The sequence below is a fragment of the Mus caroli genome, unplaced genomic scaffold (assembly GCF_978045245.1).
Source record: "Mus caroli unplaced genomic scaffold, Mus_caroli_1 scaffold_10, whole genome shotgun sequence".
Taxonomy (NCBI): domain Eukaryota; kingdom Metazoa; phylum Chordata; class Mammalia; order Rodentia; family Muridae; genus Mus; species Mus caroli.
The window spans coordinates 22,316,965-22,334,957 of record NW_028227265.1 but is presented as its reverse complement, the minus strand read 5'-3'; the positions used below and the strand labels follow the sequence as shown (position 1 = coordinate 22,334,957).

At 42.2% G+C, this 17,993-nt stretch overlaps 1 protein-coding gene across 2 annotated transcripts in view; it reads left to right on the top strand.

Annotated features, from left to right (window-relative positions):
• Cyb5b (cytochrome b5 type B) overlaps positions 1-17,993 on the top strand; it is a 37,379-nt gene that overhangs the window by 13,722 nt on the left and 5,664 nt on the right. Inside the window, exons 2-4 of one of the 2 annotated variants that reach the window (XM_021169543.3) lie at positions 6,216-6,344; positions 6,795-6,824; positions 15,254-15,282. In XM_021169543.3, coding sequence (XP_021025202.1) covers positions 6,216-6,344; positions 6,795-6,824; positions 15,254-15,282 — 188 coding nt within the window. The remainder of the gene's footprint in view (positions 1-6,215; positions 6,345-6,794; positions 6,825-15,253; positions 15,283-17,993) is intronic. The other variant, XM_029480491.2, reaches the window with a different exon arrangement.

The following is a 17,993-nucleotide window of genomic DNA, read 5'->3' as shown; positions in this document are numbered from 1 at the left end:
TACTTCATCTGAACTTGTCTGATAGTATCTTTAAGAACTTTTATCTCTTTATTATGTGTATATGTATGTGTCTGTGTGTAGATATGTACATGTGTGAGTACGGTGTCTGCAGATTCCAGAACCCCCTGGAGATAGAGTTACAGGAGGTTTTGAGCTGTACAATAAGGTGCTGGGAACTGAACTCTGGCCCTTTCAAGAACAGCACATAGTCTTAATTGCTGAGCCATCTTTCCAGCCCTGAGTTCAGTCTTATTCCTGATGATTTTATCTCTGCCTCCGAGTGCTGGGTTTGCAGTCACGCGCCACTATGTCTAGCTTTCGATTTCTTTTTTGTTTGTTTGTTTGTTTGTTTTTGAGACAGGGTTTCTCTGTATAGCCTTGGCTGTCCTGGAACTCACTCTGTAGACCGGACTGGCCTCCAACTCAGAGATCTGCCTGCCTCTGCCTCCCAAGTGCTGGGATTAAAGGCGTGCGCCACCATGCCTGGCTAGCTTTCAATTTCTTACTATTGTAGCCAAGACAGTGTTTATCACTTCTGTATTAGTGACTTTTTTCTTGCTGTGACAAATAGTTGACATTATGGAGGGATTTATCTTGACTCACAGTTTGAGGGAACCTGCCACCATGGCAGGGAAAGTGTGACGACTGGTCACGTGTTTGCAGTCTCCCACATTCAAGGCCTTTCTTAGGAACATTCTAGAACCATCCTCACAGACACATCTAGGGCTGTGTTTTCTAGGTGAGTCTAAATCTTGGTAAATTGACACTGAACATTAACCAGCACAAACACTGGCAGACGGGAACTGTTTGGGCTACAGTTGAACTTGGTCCATCTCTCCTGACTTTGGGCTAGGTCTAGAATGTACTCTCAGCTACCATAGGACTTGCAGCCTTGGAGCGGGGTGGAGTGGCACACCTTGTGAACTGTTCTCAAGTCTCCTTTCCTTATCTGACCTCTGAGGATAGCACAGCAGCGCATTTTTAAGTCCTGGCAGGCTACAGGCAGCTCTCAAAGTCCTATGACACTGCCATTAGGGACCACCTTGTGCCTGCTACTGGTGGTGCTGATTTGTCATTTGTCATTTGTCCATTTATATGTGTGGATGGTTTTTAGATTGATTCTTGAAGGTTGCTGAACACTCTTCACTTGTACGTGAGTGCATATGTTGTGCTTCCATCTAAAATGCTGCTTGAAGAAAGTGCTGTGCAGTGAGAAACATTCAAACCTTCCTGCCTGTGTCCAGTCAGTAAACACATCCAGGTGTTTCCTCTTCTCTGATGTCAGCTGCATAGTTCTGAAGACATATTTTAAAAAACTGTAACACAAGAATGCACAAAGCCTGAAAGCATGCTTAGTGAGTTTTTCCTAAGTTTGTACATCTGTGAAATTGTGTTCCAAGTTCTGGAGTTTCTTCCTAATTAGTTCCCCTCCCAATCCCCAAAGTGACTGCTGTGCTGATGTCTAGATTTTGCATAATATACTGTTATAAAGCACTCCTTTTATGCACTCCTATATACATCTTAGTTATTATGCATTGACTTAGAAATGCCCCCTTCGGACTTACTACCACTTGTCTGCCAAAGGCTGACAATATTTTGAGAGGCTGTGGATCTTTTAGGAGGTGGGGCCTAAGTTGACAAAAGTAGGTCACTGGGAGCTGACCTTTTGAACCAACTTTTTGCACCAACTGCGGGTTTTAGTCCTGCTCTCAGTGTCCCCTCTTCCTGCCACCATGCCTTTCTGCATGGAGCAGAAATCCTCTGAAATCCACCCAAAAGAAGTCTCTTCCCCCTTGATATTCTGTTACTTTTTTTGATCCAGTGATACAAAAGGTGGCGCACACCTTTAATCCCAGCACTTGGGAGGCAGAGGCAGGCGGATTTCTGAGTTCGAGGCCAGCCTGGTCTACAAAGTGAGTTCCAGGACAGCCAGGGCTATACAGAGAAACCCTGTCTCAAAAAACCAAAAAAAAAAAAAAAGAGTTAGAACCTTAACCATCAATCCAGTAAGCCTTTACAAGTGAGGCGTGGTGCTCCATGCTAATGTCGGCACTGGAGAGGCAGTGGTGGGTGGATCTCTTGTGAGTTTGAGGCCAGCCTAGTCTATTGTGAATTCCAGGACAGCCGGAGAGAGGGCTACATAGTGAGACCCTATCTCAAAACAAAACAAAAACCAAATAAGCTGTCACCCATTTTTTTCCTCTTATCTTTCCCTCGCCTCAATTAATTCTATTTCATAGTTTGCACTGCTTTTCTAGTTTGATCTGTAACACATCTGCATGTATTTTAAGATATTTATGCATACATATTTCTGGTTGGCTTACTCTTTTCACCCTGAGTTCTGGGGATTAAACTCAGTTTGTCAGGTTTGCACATCAAGTGCTGTCCTGGATAAACCATCTCACCTACTTCTTGACAGAAATGTCACTCTGTCACTTCTCTGGGACATTTAATACAGGTAGAGTAAGTATCCCAGGGCAGCTCACTCATGTCTGTGTCTGCAGCCATTGCCCTTCATTTACACCATTGCGTAAACCAGCTTCGGCAGAGGAAGTCGGCCTTTAGTTCAGCCGAGTGATAGCTCACTTGTGGCAGCAGTGATCTTTCTGGGGATTTGATATGTTCAGTATCATGTTTTAAAATTTATGTGTGTGATGTGGGTGGATATGTTTGCGTGTGCTCTCTGTGTAGACGTGTGTGTGGAGGCTGAAGTTGACCTTGCCAGTCTTCTTTAGTTTGAGGCAGGATCTCTCAGCTGAATTCGGAGCTCACCGATACGGCTGATGTAGCTAGCCACCTTGCTCCAATGATCCCTTATCTCTACCTTCCGAGCTCTAGAATTACAGGGAGCTGCCATGGCCACCTGGCATTTATATGACTTCTGGTTTTCATGCATATATTCACTGAGCCATCTCTCTGCCCTAAAATATTTCTTTAAAGATTTTTTTTTTTTAAACTGGAGCACTTGGGAGTCAGAGGCAGGTGGATCTCTGTGAGTTCAAGGACTGAATAGTGAGTTCATAGACAGTCAGACTACATAGTGAGATCCTGTCTCAATTCCCACCCCCTCAAAAAAGGTTTTTTTTACATGAAATAATTTTTTATTGTTATTTATTTATTTATTTTATATAGATGAAATGTCAGTGTTTTGCCTTCACCTATGTGTGCTTTGGTGCCTGCGGAAGGTATTGGGTTCCCTGTAATTGGAGTTACAGATAGTTGGGAATTAACATGTGGGGGCTGGGAACTGAACCTGGGTCCTCTGTAAGAGCCCACTAAACTGCTGAGCCCCCTAAAACCTTTCTAGGTTGGCTTTTTCCTTGTGAATTACCAGCCACACATTTATTTTGTCCTCTACTTTCTAGTTTTTAAGCTCAGGAAAGAATGGTCCTGTTGCATGTCCATGTATTACACAGCTTCCCTTTTATTTAGAAAGACTCTTTTGAACGTAGTTACTAGGTGTTTTGTTTTGTTTTTGTTTTTGTTTTTCTTTTTCTTCAAGACAGGGTTTCTCTGTGTAGCCCTGGCTGTCCTGGAACTCACTCTGTAGACCAGGCTGGCCTCGAACTCAGGAATCCGCCTGCCTCTGCCTTCCGAGTGCTGGGATTAAAGGCCACCACGCCCTGCTCAATAGTTACCAGGTTAAAGGCAACTTTTTTTTTAATGCTCTCTCTCTCTCTTTTTTTTTTTTTAGATTTATTTTTTTATTTATATGAGTTCACTGTAGCTGTCTTCAGATATACACAAGAAACGTGCATCAGATCCCATTACAGATGGTTGTGAGCCACCATGTAGTTGGTGGGAATCGAACTCAGGACCTCTGAGAGAGCGGTCAGCGCTCTTAACCGCTTTCCATCTCTCCAGCCTGGCAACTTAAAAAAAAAAAATCATATTTTATTTATTTTTAAAAAATACATGGTTGTTAATTTTTGAGATTGGATTTTAAGTACAATAGTTCTCCAAATCCTCTCAAATACCCGTTCCTGCTCTCCTTCATATTTTTGGCCTTTTTTGTTTTAAATCAATCGTTATTATAGGCACATATGTACTTGTATATTCATATATATTCTTTAAAACAACCTGTCAAATCTATGTGGTGTTTCCTGCCTGTTTGTATGTATGTGTGTATGTGTGTATGTATGTATGTATGTATGTATGTATGTATGTTTTTAAGGCTGACCATTTGGCAGTAGATAGCCAACTAGTGTGTTCCCTTGGGAGGACCACTTCTCTCCCTCCCAGTTTTACTCAGTGGTAAGGGCAGCTCTTAAGTCTTCACAGACGTTCACCTTCCTCTGCCTCTGTCTCCTGAGTGCTGGGAACTAAAGGTGTGCGTCACCACGTCCAGCTTGCTTTTCATTTTGATGCAGGAGCTGACAAAGTTGCCCCAACTGGCTTGAGTTTGGGATGCCCTGCCTCAATCTCTTGTGACGCTGGGATTATAGGGCCTGTGCCACCAGGCTTGGCTTATCCTCTGACTAGGAAAGCCTGTTTGTTGGGATAGGATAAAGGGGAAATATTTTCCATAGTTTAGACATAGAGCAAATTGGGATGTAGTTCCCTATGCAGTGACTTCATTTTCTCTCAAGACGAAACACCTGAATCGTGACAGTCTCACTCCTGCACTAAAATAGCATGGTTAAACGCTGGGCTCTCCTGGGTGGAGACCTTTTAGGAGACTAAAATAGCAGCTGCTCTGATCCTCAGGGAGCTGATGAGTAAGTGGCTATGATGGGTAGGTGACTTGGAAAGGTTTGCATTTCTCTTGAATTAATCTTTAAAATAATAATGCTTTTTAAGTGGTTGTTATAAAAAGTAACTAATTAAAAAGACATGAGTATTTCAGAAACATAGGCTTGGGTGTGCTAATGAAAATTCTAAATTTGCTAATAAGCAAATGTTTGCTGAGTATTGAAGTCAGGGACTGCTGTGTGTTAGTTTAGAAAATAAAAGTTTTTAAATAGGGAATACTCGGTGAATACAGTTTCAGAAGACACAGTGTTCACTTGGTGCAGCCTCTGCAGCCCCCCTTGGCATTTTCATGTATCTACTTTTTGTCTGTCTGTCTGTTTATAGACAGGGCCTTTCTTGCAGCCCTGGATGGCCTTAGAACTCTCTCTGATTGCCAGGCTGGCCTGGAACTCAGAGATCTGTTTGCTTTTACCTTCCATGTGCTGGGCTAAAAGGTATCTGTTATCATGCCTAGCAGGTGCCAACTTTTAAAAAATTAACTTTATTTATTAGTTTCTCTGTGTGCACATGTGTATGAAACTGCTCCAGAGAGTGGAGGGAAGTCAGGACAACTTTTGGAAGTTGGTTCTATTCATAGGTTTCAGGGATCAAAATCAGGTTGTTGGGCTCTCTCATTTTTTTTTTTTTAATTTAAAAACAATTTTAAGCTGGGTGAAGGTGGCACATGCCTGTGATCCCAGCACTTGAGGAGGCAGAGCAGGTAGATCTCCGTGAATTTGAGTTCAGCCTGGTCTACAGAGCCACTTCCAGGACAGTCAAGGATACACAGAGAAAAAAACCTTGTCTCAAAACCAAAAGAAAAAGAAAAGAAAAGAAGAGAAAGAAAAGAGTTTTAAGTTTACAAAAAACTTTCGAGATTAACCATCCAGAAGCTGAGGCAGGAGGGATTAATGCACGTGCACACATATACACAAGAGAGTAGGTAAGTGTTTTCAAAAGAAAGAAGAGAGAAAGGGAATGGGCAAAAGCCTAGCTCAGCTGGGAGAGTCCCTGCCTGCCATGCATGAGGCCCTGGGTTCGGTCCCCAGCACCTCAGTAATGTGGACATGGTGGTCCACACCTGCAGTCCAAGGGGACAGGAAGATATGGTGTTTAAGCTCTCTTGGGCTATACATTTCAGACCAGCTGTACCACATGAGACCCCCATCTCCAAAAAGGAGTAAGTGGAGGGAAGGAGGAGGAAGAAAGAAAAAATTCAAGAGTAGAATAAAGAGTTCCAGAAATTCTGGAGTTCTCACTTGTGAGTTTTGTTGCAGTTTTAATGTCAACAAAGGAAATCAGTTAATATGCATATTATGCAGTCTGTGCCAGAATATTGTAGAAAATGATGCTGTATCCTTCCTGATACACCCTCAAAAGTGGAACACAATTTGTTCCACTAAAGGAAGAAAGGGGATGGAAAGAAAAAACTTGAGTTTGCTTTTCAGAGAGCCCTCTATTCAGCAAATGCTATTTCTTCCTAGCATCCTGGCGGGGAAGAGGTTCTGCTGGAACAAGCGGGTGCTGATGCAACTGAAAGCTTTGAAGATGTCGGCCACTCCCCTGATGCCAGGGAGATGCTAAAGCAGTACTACATTGGTGATGTCCATCCGGTAAGAACTGTTATAGCACTCAGATGCTTATGCAGAGAAAACTACTTGACAGCCACTAGCAAGATGAAAGAATGAATTATTTAGAGTAAGAATTCATTCAGCCTAGCTCTCAGGCCAGGTTTTCCCCAGAATCATCAAGCCATCTTGTGTTGTACATAGTATCTGAAAAGCCAAGGGAACTGGTTTTCGTCTTTTATTGATTGATTCTTGTAATTAATAACACCTGTTCCCCAAAATAGTGGTTTGGGTCTTCTTGCAAGTTTCTTGCTAACATTATTTATTATGTATCTATAAGTCCTTTGGGCTTAGCATTCTAATAGGGGATCCTGATGTGCTAAAGGGTGGACTTGGCACCTTCTTCAGACCCTGACATCTCTGAAGGTGCTAACAGATTGCTAGACCTCATTTAGATGCATCTTGAATATTGTTTTTCTCTCTCTTTTTAAACAGAGTGACCTTAAACCTAAAGGTGATGACAAGGTAAGAAGTCACTACTTTGTCTTGTGTGTTTCAAGTATTTCTATTAACTTGAGTAAAATTGCTTTTAAAAATAATTTTAATAAGAGAAGTTAAAATTGGCTGGAGAAACCAGGTGGTGCTGGCACACACCTTTAATTCCAGCACTCAGGGAGGCAGAGGCAGGCAGATCTCTGAGTTTGAGGCCAGCCTGGTCTACAGGGTAAGTTCCAGGATAGCCAGAGTTATACAGAGAAACCTTCTCTCAAAACAGAACAAAACAAAACAAACAAAACAAAACAAAACCACACACACATACAACAAAAACAAACAAAACAAGAACAAACAAGCAAAAAACCAAAATGGTAACAACAAAAAATTCTCTGGAGAGATTGCTCAGTGGTTAAGAATATAGTTTGCTCTCCCAGAAGATCAGGGTTTGATTCCTAGCACCCGTATGGTAGCTCAGAATTGTTTATAATTCTAGTCCCAGGGATCCAACCTCCTCTTCCGGCGTCTGCTGACCCTGCATACACACTGTGCACAGTGGCATTCCTATAGGCAGAACAGTCATTCACCTAAATGAAATAAAAAGAGCCAGAGCATGTGATCCATGCTTTCAGTCCCAGTGCTTGGGAGGGAAGACAGCCGGATCTCTGCAAGTTCATCTTCACTTTTATCCAAACAAAAATTCTGGGTTTTTGTTGTTGTTTGTTTTTGTTTTTCATGATAGAGTTTCTCTGTGTAACAGCCCTGACTGTCCTGTGCCTTGTAGACCAGGCTAGCCTCAAATTCCTTGAGATTCCCCTGCCTCTGGCTCCTGAGTGCTGGGATTAAAGGTTTGTGTCGCCCTGCTTGGCTCCCAGAATTCTATTTTTAAGAAATTTGGACTTTACACCTGTCAGGAAAAAAGGAAAAGCGAAATCTTAGACAGAAGGAATCATTTTAACATTTCTGTTGTGAGCCCAGCCTTTAATGGCTGAGACAGCTCTTCAGCCCAGTAGGAAACACTTTATTAATGCTCTGTAAGCTTTTTTTTATTGAGACTCCAAAGTGTGTTTACTGTGGTTTTGAAAGAAATTAGTTTATGGGTTCAGTTTAGAAGACATCTTATTTTTACTTAAAACATGTGATGGATACTCTGATTAATTTTTTTTCTACAAGATATCTTCTTTATAATATAAAGGTCTTTCTTAGCTGGGTGGTGGTGGTGCACGCCTTTAATCCCAGCACTTGGGAGGCAGAGGCAGGCGGATTTCTGAGTTCGAGGCCAGCCTGGTCTACAGAGTGAGTTCCAGGATAGCCAGGGCTATATAGAGAAACCCTGTCTTGAAAAACCAAAAAAAAAAAGAAAAGAAAAAAAAAGGTCTTTCTTTCTGTCCTCATTTCCTCAAAACTTTAAAATCCTCTGTGCTCAGATTGTCCACACCTTCCCAGTTTACTCACTGGTTCAGCCAGAACAGCAAGTGTAGCATTGGGGTGTTGGAAACCCCCAGTGTGCTTTGCCTCACTTACGGACCAAGAGGAAAGCGTGGAAGCCTTTTCTACTTCCTATAAGCAGGCAGTGGCACCTCCCATGCTCTTGGCTGGTTCCCTTGACTTCTGTCATTTAGAGGTTGTTCCGTGCCCTTTAGTAAAGGGATAGCAGTCTGGGTGTCTCCTAGCTCATCCTGGACACAATAGTCTCCCCCTCTTCCTTCTAGATTCTCATTCTTCATTGAGCCAGGAAATAATGAGCGGGTTTGACACAGCAATTCAGATTGGCCTGGGCACAAGAATTCTTTCAATTCAAGAGGCTGCTTGCTTGGCAGCGTGGGCCTTCTGTTGCCCTGAAATCCAGGGTGTATATATAATTAACTTTTCTATACTGCTCACTCTGTTAAGTTACTAAGGAGATGGAATGGCTCTTTAAACGTTTGTGAGCACTGACGGTTTTCCCTCTCCCTCCTCTTACCTCACTCAGTCTTGAATCCTCTTGTGACATTAAGGTAAAATTTGAGCTAATATGATCTTAATTGAACATTTCTAGAAAATGCCACCCTGAGTTCAAGCTTTCACAGGCGACTCACCTTGAACCTAGTAGCCCTCACCCAGTTTCCCAAGGCGATCATGAACGCACTCTTTATGTTAAAGCAAGAGAAAGACACTGTTCAGTTACGGTCTCTAGAACTCTATCAGTTGTCTCTTGTTGACTTTCTTATTGCTAATACGGGAGGCACAATGTTTGTGCGGAATCCACTGCAGTGTTTCAGAAATTCTGGTCCTTGCGCCAGTGTTCTTTTCCTGGGTTTCTACTAGTTCTGTTTAGAATCTCTGGAGTCGAGCTAGCTTTGCAGTTTTTTTTTTTTTTTAAAGATAATTTATTTAATTTTATTTTCTGTACATTGGTGTGAACGGGAACTACAGACAGTTGAGGGCTGCCATGAAGGTGCAGAGAAATGAACCCTGGTCCTCTGGAAGAGTAGCCAGTGCTCTTAACCACTTCTTCAGCCTCCTGGGTTTGCACTTTAAAGAGTCCAGGTGATAGGAAGGAAGTCAGGCAGCACACCCTCTGCTGACCGACGTGCCTGTCTGCCTGCCAATTGCAGATAAAAACCTGGGGACACTGAATTTGCTCCTGTGCAAGCATTGTCTGCCTTCTGTAAGCCAAGCAATTAGAGAATGATCAGCTGAAATAAAACTGATTGGTCCTGGATTTTTTTCCCCCTGCAAGAAGTATAGAAAAGCCTCCTCGGAGCACCAAGTAGCATGGTGACTTAGATGTGGAAATGTAGAATAGCCCCATCCAGGTTAGGGAGGGACAGAGAGCTGTGCTTTCAAGCCTGTTTTTCTCCAGTTACTTGTTCCCCAGGGACCTGTCTCCATTAGGATCCTTCTGGCTGTTGTTTGTTTCCAGCAGGTCGTCTCTTACCCTCCAGACACATTAGGCAAAGACAGCCTTTTGGAAAAATTTCAAGACTACCTACCAGGTCTTCATAGAATTATAATCCAAACTGATTTCTTTTCCAGGAAGAAATTCTTGCTCCCTCAGCTTTGTCTCCGTGCTTGATGTTAGCAAAAGGCTGAGAAGTGATCTGACTTGTCACAGAGGCTGAAACAGACACTTCCTACCGAACGGGAGGGAAGCTCGTTTATTCCTTAGTTTCCTTTCTGTGCTTCAGGGTTTCCGAATCTGTCCTTCTCTGCACCACTTCTCCCCCTCAGACAGCCTCTGCCTTCTTCCCAGAGAAAGTCAGTGTTCCAGACTGGGGTCTGCTGTGTCTGCTGAGGATGACCTTGAACTTCCAGTCCTCCTGCCTTCCCTTCTGGAGCTCTGGGTTACAGGCATAGGCCACTGTGCCCAGCCTTCATTTCCCTATCCTTTTAGAAACAGCTTTTCATGTTGCAGGTAGTAAGTGGTAATGCTCACCGTTGTTTGTTTCACTGTAGACTGATAGTATCTCAGTTGATGGCAGACATAGTACAATATAAACATTTTGAAGATTTTTAATTTGTAGATCTGACAAGTTCATTTTTCTCTGTAGCTTTGGCTGGCTTAGAACTAAGATCTGCCAGCCTCTGCCTCCCAAGTGCTGAGGTAGAAGGTGTGCCATGGCACCTGCTTTAGTCGGTAATAACTAATTAGAATTAAAAATAATTCTACTCTTTGGGGTACACTGATGCCATATGGTAAGACTGTTGTCTTCAAAAATAAAAAAATAATAAAAAGAGACTTGTACTTGGTAGGTGGGGATAAGAGAGTCAGGACTTCAAGACCACCTTAGCTAGACCATGGTCTACATGAGAACCTGCCTCAGAAACATAAAAACAGTTCTTTGCTGTTCCTGTCTTAACTACCTAACTTCCTGGAGTTTGCAATGATCAATAGTAACTGCCACTGATCAAGACTTCTTTCTGGTAATGTGATTTTCCAGACAGCTATGGTCTTTGGGAATTAAGCATAAAATGTTCTGGCCCAGTCTCTCTTGAAAAACAAAATGCTGTTTTCTGAGCAGTGTCAGGCATTAATGTCTCACCAAGTTCTAGAAACAAAGTGAGCATGAGAAGCCGGGCAGTGCTCTCCCACACTTCCCAGCTAGAATTGCTTGCTCACACGTTTCGGTCCAAATAGGGATGCTCACCTCGGGAGGGAGGGCTTTTCCTCGAGACACAATCTCATGCAGCCAGGCTGGCCTCAAGCTCACCACTTCACGGATGCTGACCTTTTGGTTCTCCTTTCACCACCTCCGAAGCTCTGGGGTCACTTGTGTGGGCAGCCATACCTGGTTAATGTGGTGATCAAGCCCAGGCCTTCATATGTGCTAGGCAGCCATCCCACCAACTGAATTATACCCCCAGGCTTTTTTCCCCAGTGATGAATTATATGTATTATCACAGGGGGTTCTTTTTGTTCTTATTTTGATACAGTTTCTCAATATGAATCCGATAGCTGTTCTTAAGAGAATTTAGAAAATCACATTAGGGAGTTTTTCTTGTTTTGTATTTTTTTCTGTCAACAGGGAAACATTTTTATATACAACTACACTAACTATAGGGTCATATACTTTATGAGGCAGTAATTACTGAACTGTATTTTCATCTGGAAAAATTATGTGGGACCGGAGAGATGGTTCAGCAGTTAAGAGTGTGTGCTGTTCTTTCAGAGGACTGAAGTTTGATTTCCAGCACCAATATGTGACTCCCAGGGACCTACACCCTATTTCAGCTTCCCAGGGCTCTGTACTCACACATACATACTCATACATACATATACATACATACTCATACATACACACTCATATAGACATAGTGTACTCAAAATCAACAGTAAAACATGAAGTTTTTATTGAAAAAAATTTGCAGTAACTGATATATTTTAGTATGCTGGAATTTCATGAGAAGTCTGTTCCAAGGATTATACACTACACGACATTATGTAACTGGATTTATAAAATGTTTAAATCTTAAGTCTTCTAACTTTTTAAGTAATATGCACCTAATAAAATTCATACAGTGGTACCTTGTGATATAAGGGCCATGATATGATGGGGGAAAGAAAATCCTTTCCATAAGTATTTTAAATCAGAAGTTACCCACTTGTTTTTCTTAAGATAGTGGTCACAGAACACCATCGAGTAAAACGCTGAGGAAACCATACTGTTGGATTTGTTGAAGATGTCTTAAGGCTTAAGTTTTAAATATTTGGAATCCTCTTGGAATAGCAAATGCCCAGCTTAGGAATTAAATGCAAGCTCCTTCAATATTTTGTTATCAGTTATTTATGCTTTTGAAAGCCTAATTATAATCTCCAATTAGCCAAAGACCCTGTGTCTACTGTCATACCTTATAATCATAAATCTGGCTTTCTCTTTCCTCCCTTTATGTTCTGGTGATGAAGTGCACCACCTCCCTTAAGTGTGTGTTCTTTTTCACATTTTCTTATAAACAGAAGTTCATCATGCAGTCCTCCCTCACTGACCCCAGCACCCCTGCCTATGGCTGCCAGACTAACGTTCCTTTCTTATTCTTATTTTTAGATTAAGTCAGTATTCAGTGTACAGTGCTTCTAGAGAAAAATGTCTGGGAAAACAGTCTCTTGTGGAGCTAGTGAAAGAGAAAGAGATGACATGGGGGTGGCGAGCTCCTACAGTCTCCCCACGAGTGAGAGAGTGTTGATTCCTCTCCTGCCCTTTGGAATGCTGATCTTAAAGGACTTGCTAAGATGCCTTGATTCAGAAAGCTGTGCTGGAATAGTGGTGTTAGAATTCAGTTCATCTGAATCTTCATTCTGCAGACAAGGAAGCTGACTTAGCCTTGAGCTGGAAGATACCACACATACCTTCACTTATGGGCAGCTTTAGAAAAAGTTGACTTGGGATTGGAGAAACACCATAGTGGTTAAGAGCATTGGCTGTTCTTTCAGAGGACCTGGTTCACCATGCTCAGCTAAGCAGTTAATTTTAATTATTGACAATATTGGACTAAAATCATAGCCAACTGAGAAATTGTGTTTGCAAGTGTACTTCTTGGGAAATACAGAAGCATGCACACTGGTTGTGTGGTAGGGTTTCTGCAGGAAGAGTGTAGGATCTGATCTGACCTCTCACTACTAAAGCCTTAGTGAAGAGCAGTAACATCTGGTATGGCTCAGCCAGATGTGCCCATCCATAGCTTGTCAGATTGTCACTTAGGTACCCAGTAGATTCGTCAGCGTTCTGACATGGAAATGAGGACAGCGGTGTGAACTGGCAGAAAATTACCATTTTTCTTTTTAGTTTTATAAAATTAAGAAAGAATTGAACAACAAAATTAAACTTAACTTAGGTGGCTTCTTTCTAAACTGACTGAAGGACTTGACTGTCAGGGGCTGTGCCCTTATTATGTATCGCTTATTATGTCTGACTCAAAAGGAGTCTGCAGCTAAGCATGTACGTACTGTCGGTGTCCCGAGGGCAGTGCACACCTCTCTTCTCCTTCCTCCAGTGTGCTGTGCAAGTTCTTCTTGCCCCGTCCCAGAAATGAATTGCTTGTAAAACAGGGCTGGTGAGATGGCTCAGTGGGTAAGAGCACCCGACTGCTCTTCCAAAGGTCCAGAGTTCAAATCCCAGCAACCACATGGTGGCTAACAACCATCCATAACGAGATCTGGCGCCCTCTTCTGGAGTGTCTGAAGACAGCTACAGTGTACTTACATATAATAAATAAATCTTTAAAAAAAAAAAAACCAGGGGTACTTTAAGGTACTTAGTTAAAAACCAACCAACCAACCAACCATGATTTTCCATGATTTCTTATTTGTTAGAATTGATTACCATCCACATATTGCAGGCTTAGCTCTCTGCTTTCTCTCCTGATGATGCAGCACAAGGCTCACTGTAGTTAGCACATGTTTAGAACTTTCAGTTGTTAAAACAGTAGAAAAGATTTGAACTGTACCAGCTGTGTGTTTTCAGGCTTGAAGTATGTATTCATCTGCTTAGCAGTGTTTTCAGTTGATGTCACTGTAAGATAATAAGCATAATCAATTTTAGGACAACTTGATCACTCCACGAAGAAGCCACAGGCCTCTTAGTAGCCATATTCTTGTTGCCCAGCTTTCTGTGTCACTCCTCTGTCCTCAGGGAGGGACTTATAGAACAGGTGGTCTTTTGTGTCTATCCCTTCTCACTAGCCTAGGTAATGTTTTGAAGGTTCATCCATCTTGTCACAGAGATCAGTAATTTGTTGCTTTTTATTCCCAATGTTTTACTTGTGTTTTTGTGTTTTAGTGTTTTGTTAGCTTTCTTCTCTGTGCATCATGTCCACGCTGGTGCTTGTGGAGACCAGAAGAGGGCGTCAGGTTCCTGTGGGACTGCACTTTGAGTTGGAGCTGCTATCTGGGTGCTGGGAATTGAACCCAGATCCTCTGGAAGAGCGCCAGTGCTCGCTCTTACCTGCTAAGTCAGCTCCCCATCCCTCAAATCTGATTTTCAAGATTATTTTGGAGACAGCTATGGTGATAATATACATGGAATTTCAGCACTGGGAAGGTTAAAGCAGTAGGATCTTGAGGTTAAGGCTACCCTGGACCGTTTGGTATTCTTTTTCCTTTACCTCCTCCTCCCCTCTCATTGTTAATAACCCCAGGTCGGAGAGGTGGCTCATTGCCTGCTCTGCAGAGGACCCAGGCTTGATTCCCAGCAGCCATAGATAAAGAGGTTTACAAGTATTTACATCCAGTTCCTGGGTGTCCAACACCGTCTCCTGCTCTACATGCAGACATTCAGGCAAACACTTATACATACAACATTAAGTAAAACTTAAAAAGAAAAAAGAAGTGTTAAATAATCCCCAAAGTCCCTAGTTTCAATTTCAAAGAGTAAGCTGGGTCATTTCTGTAAGCCAGGAAGCCACTGTCTGCAGGTCTAGGAGCATTGACAGCTGATAGTTTTGCAAGAGAAGACTTTGGAGAGCCTTTTAAAATGTTTTCAGAAGGGCTGGGGAGAGGGCTCAGAGGTCCTGAGTTCAATTCCCAGCAACCACATGGTGGCTCTCAATCATCTGTAATGGGATCCGATGCTCTCTTCTGGTGTGTCTGAAGACAGCTGCAGTGTACTCAGACATAAAATAAATACATCTTTTAAAAAAATGTTTTCAGAAAATGTGATCATGGCTATGCTGGTGGTAAACCTGGTTAATAGGCCTGTCATTGTGACTCAAAATATTAGTCCATTTCAATAGAGTTTTATTATTGATATTTTTACATGGACATCATTTCTATGTTTTCAGTAGTGACTCTCCACTAAGAAATACCAAAGTGTTAAAAAGAAGTAAAAGATTCCAAGTCTCTACCCATTGCCTAGAGGTAGTAGGGAGGCGTCAAAGCGCATGAAGGAAATTCTGTTACTGGCTACAGTTTCTCTAGATAGCCAAGAAGGCTCGTGTTACTGTACTAATGCTTTCTTTTTATCATTTTGAACATGTGACTTCTTCAGGATCCTTCAAAAAACAATTCGTGCCAAAGGTCAGTATCTCTTAGTGGTCTTCCTTATCCTCTACATAATGTTTGGCAAGAGGTTCTTTCTAAAGACACTTGTCTCGGGGCTGGAGAGATGGCTCAGCGATGAAGAAGAGCACAGGCTGTTTTTCTAGAGGACCTGGTAGCTTCAGCATGGGGTACATGGGTGGGTGGCGGAGGGAGTGTCTTATGCCCTCTTCTAGTCTCTGTGGGCACTAGGTATGCATGGTAGACCAACAGACATGCAGGCAAAATATACATATACATAAATGTTTTGTTTTGAGACAAAGTTTCTCTGTGTAGCCCTGGCTGCCCTGGAGTTCTGTAGACCAGGCTGACCCCAATCTCAGAGATCCTCCTGCCTCTACCTCCAGATTGCTGTGATTAAAGGTTTGTGCCATATAACTAAAGTTTTAAGAAGGAAAACCAAAGCAAAGCATTTTGTGCAGTTACGGGCAGCACTAATTGGTTTTGGGGAGGGGGAGGGTATTAATTATTTTTAAACAGAGGATGTGAAGCTGAGAGGGAGACAGGGTTGAAGCCCTGGACCGAGACAGAGGAGGGCAGTGGTGGAAGGGTATCACCAAATACATTATATGAGTGTATGAAATTTTCAAAGAATCAGTGTTGTTTTTCAAAGAACTAGTATCCAAAGTACATAAAGAATTAAAATAGCTGGTGAGATGGCTCAGTGGGTAAGAGCACCCGACTGCTCTTCCAAAGGTCGGAGTTCAAATCCCAGCAACCACATGGTGGCTTACAACCATCCGTGATGAGATCTGACTCCCTCTTCTGGAGTGTCTGAAGACAACTACAGTGTACTTACATGTAATAAATAAAATAAATAAATCTTTAAAAAAAAAAAAAAAAAAAAAAAGGGCTGGTGCTCAGTGGATAAGAGCACCCGACTGCTCTTCCGAAGGTCCAGAGTTCAAATCCCAGCAACCACATGGTGGCTTACAACCATCTGTAACAAGATCTGACTCCTTCTTCTGGAGTGTCTGAAGACATCTACAGTGTACTTACATATAATAAATAAATAAATCTTAAAAAAAAAGAATTAAAATATCTCAATAGGATATGCACAAAGATTTGCATTTAAATGCTTTACACAAATACAAGCATATGGAAAAGATTTAATGTCTTTATCATTAAAATCATGGGTCTATTTCACACCCGGGTGGGCAAAACTACTATTTCTACACCCGAGACTTGCTTATTAAGAAGTGAGTTACCAAGACTCTAAATCCTACCTTAGGGCTGTTAATGGGAACATTTACTTTGAGAACACTTTGGCAGTGTCTAGTAAAACTGACAATATGAATAACTTTTGACCTACCAATTCCACTTCTATGGGTCTTGTAATAGAAACATATCACAAACCAGGGCATAGTGTGCCTGCCTTGTGGTTCCAGTTGCTGTAAAGGATTGTTTGACCCAGGAGTTTTGAGAACACCCTTGGCAACATAGTAAGACTATTGCTCAAAAGAAAAACCACAAGGAAATAGATACATGAATGTTTATAGCTGGGGCTGGAGAGAAGGCTCAGTGGTAAAGGATGTGGGCTGTTCTTGTAGAGGATCCAGGTTTAGTTCTGGCATCTACTTGACAGATCCCAACCAGCTGTAATTGCAGTTCTAGGGGATCCAACACCTTCTGACCTTTGAGGGCACCAGGAGCTTATGTGCACACACATGCATTCAGGCAAAACACCCATACACATAAACTAAATAAATTATAAAAAGTTTTAAGTTTTCCTCAAGTGCAGTGACACACACCTTTAATCTCAGAACTCGGGAGACAGAGGCAGGGGGATATGATATGTATCAGATTAGCTGATGCCTGCTGAAGTTACCAGGTCTTCTCAAATCAAGGACAAAAAGACATTCAAACATTGGGGAAATTTCATATATTCAATAATGAGTTCTAGTAAAGTCATATAATAAAATATTACTAAGCAATAAAAATTTAACAAATCACAGTTATCTGCAAAGTTAACCTGGATATGTCACCGAGAAGAGAATGTTGTCTGACACAGTTAGTCACTGGTGCTCCGTCTCCTTGAGTGCACTGGAAGTGCAGTTCCTGTTGGTCTTCACAGTGACAAACACTGCAAAAGGAAAGTTGGTGGCAACCATTCTCTCTTGGTCGGAAGAATTTTTCTTCAGTGTTTCCTTGAGGGTCCTATCTTTGGACCCAACTCTTTCGTGGTTCCTCTTCAGGAAGCCTCAATTGCGTAGAAGTTTCCATGTTCCATAGTTTCTGCTGTGCATGCGTATTCACGTTTTAAGCAGAGCTGCCTGCTTGCCATCTCACTTGTTGAGAGTAGCTTGCCACCCTCCTTCCATGTACATTATGGTAAGTATGGTTAGGCAAAGGGAAGGACTTTTGTTAACAATCTCAGCTTGTTTTATTGGCTTGGAACTTTTTCATACTAAGACTGAATATGTCTTAAGTTGAGGGGCAACCAGGACATTTGAGTCATAAAAAGCCTCATAGTCCAAGCCAGGCAGAGCTAGTAAACTCTGTAAAGAAGTGATTTAAGGGACTGGAGAGATGGCTCAGTGGTTAAGAGCACTGACTGCTTGTGCTCTTCCAGAGGTCCTGAGTTCAATTCCCAGCACCCACATGGTAGCTCACAGCCATCCATAACTCCAGTTCCAGGGGTATCTGATGCCTTCTTTTGACCTCTGAAGGTACCACAAACCCACATGGTA